This window comes from Eleginops maclovinus, chromosome 14 (assembly GCF_036324505.1).
Source record: "Eleginops maclovinus isolate JMC-PN-2008 ecotype Puerto Natales chromosome 14, JC_Emac_rtc_rv5, whole genome shotgun sequence".
NCBI lineage: Eukaryota > Metazoa > Chordata > Actinopteri > Perciformes > Eleginopidae > Eleginops > Eleginops maclovinus.
In genome coordinates, this window is record NC_086362.1 from 7,227,026 (window position 1) to 7,233,278 (window position 6,253).

Consider the following 6,253-nt stretch of genomic DNA (forward strand, 5'->3'; position numbering starts at 1 on the left):
AAACTATGACTGGAATGCATCTGCACTGTGTATATTTGGGGTTCCCACGTTATGTTTACAGAAGCTACATCTCAGCTGAGCTAATTTATGGCGGCCATTGTTAATGTTTAATATTTGCATTCTTCCACTGCCTTTGGTAACAGTGGTTCCCAGCAGCACTTGAGTTTAAGAAGTGGTGAATCATAGCTTGGAAAAAGGCCAGCTCAGAGACACTTTAACAGTTTATTTACCCAGAATGCAAGCTTCCCAAACACAGATATTTTACTTTTACTCATGGAATAATCTAATCAGAAGGCGGTATTGAACACTATCATCACATCAGCAGTGTGGAAAATCTCAAGAAGCATTTGGGTTGTGGTGAGCTTGACATTTATTAAGTATTTTTCCTAGACGAAACAAGATATTCATGGTAAAGGACAGGCCTTATTAGGTTTTCCACAGATTCATAAATCTCCCAACATGCAGCTCCTGGTGTCTGGGAATGTAATAAGGCTGACATGGTCTAATGTGTCGCATCCATCACTAGCATTAGCATCTCTAATGTTCGTTCTGTCTAAAGAGAACTCAAGTTTATTTAAAGTCGAAATGTAAAACAAACCGGAAGTCTAAAGAGAGAGAGCCTAATTAAAGAAGAATAAAGAAACTTGAAATGATTTACTTGGCACTACTCCAGTATCCTGTCGGTTCATTTGATAGCATTATTTGTGCTCAAGTGAAGTATCAGAGGACTAGAGAAGAGTATGAATTTTGTAAATATAAACTTAGCAGGCTGCTGCTGATCTTGTTTTGTTTGCTTTCTACAAAGCCTCTGTGTCATTCACCCTCGATCCCTGTCACTGATGGAAGAATTGAAGAAACGCTCAGTGACTTCACTTAACTGCAGTGTAAACTAATGTCGTTTTTTTTTAATCTCACCCCCCACCCCCCCCCCCCCCAAAAAAAAGTTTGGTTTAACAGAGGTCATTAGTATAACAGCGAAGACATGCTTTTGCAAGTGAAAGTCCTTCATTGAAAATCCTAATGTGTTCCACACTTTAATGTTGCTGCTGGTATTACGATACGACAAAGTGGAAACACAGAAGTACAAGCACCTAAAGGATCTGTAAAGTATCTTAGTAACTTGTTTACAATCTACCGCTTATTACTATGTTCTGAGTGTTTGCTTGAAAAAAGAATAGAAGAGGTGATCAAGTGAAAGGCTTCAGTGTCAACTGCTTCTGCCTTTCAAGTAGGAACTGTACACTTATAAGGGCAGAGAAGGAAAAGGCAACGTTTGTTTATGTGTAGTGTAGCGTGTAGCTCGGAGGAATCTTGACTCAGAAGTATTACAACATAAACCTGCAGAACCTGTTTTGTTCATCCAATTAATTCACGGCCACAAGCTCCAGTCTCTCCCCTCAGGGATGTCGGCTATCATGCGCAGAGGGTACATTTGCTAAGACATGACATTTGGGGAGAATTTTAACAGAATTGCTGACAGAGGTCCTGCTGAGGGAGGCTCTCTGGTTTAGTGGCCTCATCCTGACAGCTTTAAGCTCCCAAAGCCTCTGGGAAGCAGAGATAAGGAAATGCAGCATAAAACCAAATAAAGCTGCTTTGTTTTCAGGGTGACATAAAGTAACTAGAAAAATGTGCCGGGGATAAAGTGATTATATATGTCTGGAACTAATGGAACACTTAAAGTATCCATCTTTGTGCATTGCATTCAAAACACATCCACAAATATACCTTATCCAGGCTAACATGAGACGGCTCTGTGGACAAAGTGAATAATTGACGACTCATCCAACACGGCAGCGTTTCCACAGCCACGCATTCAGCTGCAGCTTCTCATCTTTCCTCTAATGATTTTCCCTCTATACTCTGTCTGGAACTTCTATTATCACATGAAAGATAAGAAGCTAGTGGGAAGCATAAAAAATTAAAACAACACAGCAGAGCGTCAGCTATTCTGCATGGCTGGCATTTCAGTTCTGCGGACGCCTTTAGCCCGAGCATTCATCTCGCATGTTTTAGTAACTTGATTCCCATCTATGATAATCGTTGGTGTGCCATCCTTTAAATGAGTCTGAGAAACTTCCCTTTGATAATAGCTTGGGATTTTAGAGGGCAACAACTTTCCATATTTAGAAGTATTTTCCTGGTTTAGTTTTTTTTTATTTATCAAGAGGCATTAATGAGAGTAATTTCCCATGCCACATTACACAGGGCACCACGTAGTCTAACATCACAATTATTTTTGACTCAATTTGACCAAACAAGGAAGGCTCCATAATGTTCACTTTCCACCTCATTAAGAGATACAGTTTAGTGTTTCTGTTTTAAAAACAAATGAGGATCATAAATAGCCTTTTCTTTTTCCCATTAAAGAATAACACGACGTAATCAGAAGGAAAATCAAAATATATTATTTCATTTCCACAAAAACATTAACAGCAATCAATAAAAACATTTGAAATGCATAAAAAGTACAAAAAACAAAAAATAAAGGTTTTAAAGCTGAAACAACACTTATGTAGAGCAATTATTTTTGTGACAGTTAATTAAAGTGTGCCCACAAAGCAAACTTGTGTTTCCCATCGTTCCACCATCAATAAATCTCTGCCTCAGGGCTGAATTATCTGTGAGACCATCACACCGCTCTCCTTTCAGTCAAGCATCTGTTCTTTGGATGTGCTGCTAATCTCTTGAGTATGGAACTCCCATCAGTGAAACATTTCAGTATGAAATAATGAAAAGCTCTATAGTAGGCGGTGCTCAGAATTTGGCATGGAAGCTAATTGCACTTGCTGCTTTAACACTTCAACTTTAAACGGTTTACCAACTCAGCATGAAATGTCCAATTCTCCAAATGGCTGCTAAATCCTAATCTACTCCTTCAATAAGATTGTTCTTGACCCAACCCAACAATACATTTTCCACAGAAGAAAACTGGCTACTTTTAAATCACCCCATCTTCAGTGATTTTAGTTCTCTAGGTTTGAAAATAAACTGCTGAGGTATTAGATAACTCCAAAAGAAATAAAATCATAACCAAGCACCTTTATAATGGAATTGACGTGCACAGTCAAATACTAAGACATACAGAATTGAGAGACAGTTTTCACAATTTGGTGCAACGTTAAGGTTTGGTGAGGTGTGTTTGTAAGGAGGCATTTGGTATCAGAAAATGTAAAGCGTGTTGGGAAAACAATCGTGAAGAAGACATTTTTAAATCTTTCTCCACACAGGATATCTCAGTAGTCTCTGTGTTTAGCTCATCATTATCCAAAGCAGTAGTATTCATCTGATTCCACCCTGAGTTTCAGCGGCGACTTGCTGAAAGCATCACCATCGATAACTGTTTTTTCCATAAAACTGTCGAGATCCGTGGGCGAGGGCTCGTCGGGCAGGTCCTCCAGAGTGTCCAGATAACTCCCCACAGACAGAGCATCCAGCCCGTCGCTGCCCGCCTCGTTCACGCTGCTGAGGCTGCCCTGCAGCGAGCCACCCTCCTGGCTGTCTGTCAGGCTGTACAGGCTGCCCGTCAGGCTGCCCTCCTGACTGGCTGCGCCCCCTTTGTCCTCTATCAGCCACCGTACTGACTCGATGCCCTCGTTGATGGACATGAGCTGCTGCATCAGCTTCACGTCGATGGCTCGCAGATGTGCCTGTGAGGAAAAAATCCTGGTCACGTCACAGTTTGGAAAGAGGACACAGTATAAAATAATAATAAATTATATTTGGGAGATGTCTTTGAGGACAGCTAACAGTTAGTTAGAGCTTTTAGCATTGAGGATCAGAGTTGTAGAATTGAATTATGATAAAGTGAAGATATTGGATTTTAAGTAATAAGAGTAATTTGTCAATCCTTTTCTACTCTGAACTTGTTACTACTGTTTTTTTTTTTTACAATAAGACTTTTGTTGACAATTTTCTCTTTTTTTTCCTAATAGCTCTATGGTTTTGTTAACTTGATTCTTCATACTGTACCCACCATTATACTCCTGATCCTCCTTGTATGTTTTAACCTATTTGACAATAAACCGAATTCTGATTCTGATTAATTAACCTTGTGCTGAGATATTTCCCTCTACAGTTGTTTGTGTTCTTGTGCCGTCTCATGGCGAGAACACTATGTGCTTTTAGTTTAGACTGTCAGGCTTTGTTATGAACAAAGAGACATGACTATGTGGCACTGGACTAGTGACTACTCATGAAACAGAATGTAGAGGATTTTGAATAATGTGCAGCCTACTTTACACAGTATGGCCATTGATTTAATGCCCTGCCATGACACACACGCCATTGACTGGGTTGGTGGAAGTGGGCTGTGGGGTCAATCGAAGGGATTCCCCTGTCTGTGTCTACTGGGTGACCCACACTCAGTCAGGCTGGAAACAGCTGCAACAGCTGCTACATTCAAACTGTATTATGCTTTCTCTGGAGAGGATTCACCTCTTATTCAGCTCATATTGCTGCCAGTTTGTTTGTTTTCTGAGTACAACACCCGCTCTACACACACAGAGGCAGAGCAGATGGAGTCATATTTCTAATTCAACCCGGAGCAGCTATCTCATGCTAATAAGATGACACCAGTTGGGTCGTATCACAAAATGAGTTCAGGAAACACAATTAGTGCTGCATCATGTTGCCTGTGTTCAATGGCAACACCACAACAACATGTTTCATTTGTCGGAGGAAAGTAAAACATTTTTTGGAACATTTCAGAGTTATTTTGCTCCTTTGAGAGGCTGCAGATTATTTCAGCCCTAGTGTAAACATTAAGAGAAACACAATGATGTTGTTTTACAGCCAAACACGATATAAATGTGTTTAAGACACATTTCCCTCCTCATATCAGCGTTATGTTAGGTTAACACATGGATAAATTAAACTACGGTAAAGGTCAGATGGTCTCAAGACTGATTGTTCCAGATACAGGTCTGCATGTAAACCTATCAACACACACTCAGATTGGTCACTTTGCTCCCATGATGCAGCTCTCCTTGGTAAGCAGGCCATCTGCTCAGGTTCCTAATACCTCCTGACCTGACTTTAGATGGGGGGGGTGGGGGGAGATCTAATGTATTCTAACTGCCATGACATTAAGATGATTTAATCTGCAACAGCATTGAGTGCTGGCAAATACAACTCTGAGGTAATTACACCGGGACAATTAGGTTACATGGGGCAGTTTGAATAATAAGATGGGGGTATCTATGCATGCTGCAGGTGTGAACAGCTCTCACACAATGACTGCTTTTAGACAATGAAGCTGGCAATGCTGCTTTGCATTTAACAACCACATGTTGAAATACACAGACATGTCCTCCGAGCAGACAGAGCAACATTGTTATCTCACAGGACATTAAACTATAACACATAGCTTATAGCTGGCCTAATAACTGTGATACTTAAGTGTTTTGTCTCATTAACTTCAAGGTTGATCCAAGACAACTGTAGTTATGGATTTCTGAGCTAGCTTGTAATTTAAAGTCAGTAAACTTTATATTTGGATATACAGTATGTACAGCTGGTTTCACCCAGCAAAGACATTTGCTCTGTATAGAGCAACATCATATTTTTACTGACATCGACCTATGCAAAATAGCAATAATTATAGATATTAGCTTTATACATGTTTGTTTCCTTTATTAAAACGTTAGCAAAAAAACATACAATTGAGAATGATTGAACTAGCTCTTAAAAGAGTAAATCAACGTTTTATGATCATTTAGTTGCCAACTATTTTTATAATCGAATAATTGGTTTGAGTAGGCCTACATTTTTTAAGATAGGGACAACGGCTTGATTAATCGACAATGAAAACAAGTTTCAGTGAATCTGTCTAAACCTTGTCAAAATCCATATTGCGTGCAGCATTTAATCTACACTATCTGTCTACAGGGACAGTTCATGAACAGTTTATTAAACATGATATAGAAACAGAAGCTCACCATTTCCTGTCTGAGGAACATCATCTTGCTCTGCAGCCTCTGCAGGTCGGCACTGTTGGTGGACAGTGAGCACAGGGAGCTCCTCTCCTGCGGCTTCCCTGCAGATAGAGAGCGGATCAGACCATCCGGGACCTTCAGCCCTAGCTTAGTCTCTATGTCCCTCAGATCGGGCAGCCGGGGGTTATCCTCCTCCATGGTGAATACTTCGAGATGGCACTGTGATGAAGAGCGACTGAGACGCGCGACAGAGATATCCAGAGAGGAGTTGATTCGAAGTTGCGCCTCTAACTTTATCCCGGCGGACAGACAGAAGC

At 40.4% G+C, this 6,253-nt stretch overlaps 1 protein-coding gene across 1 annotated transcript; it reads right to left on the reverse strand.

Annotated features, from left to right (window-relative positions):
* Positions 1–2,385: 2,385 nt before the first annotated feature.
* On the reverse strand, positions 2,386–6,253 carry LOC134875673 (leucine rich adaptor protein 1-like). Its single transcript, XM_063900268.1, has 2 exons — positions 5,940–6,253; positions 2,386–3,650 (listed from the first exon to the last, which is right to left on the reverse strand). Exons 1-2 carry the CDS (start codon positions 6,132–6,134, stop codon positions 3,264–3,266), a joined length of 582 nt encoding a protein of 193 aa, XP_063756338.1. The 5' UTR covers positions 6,135–6,253; the 3' UTR covers positions 2,386–3,263.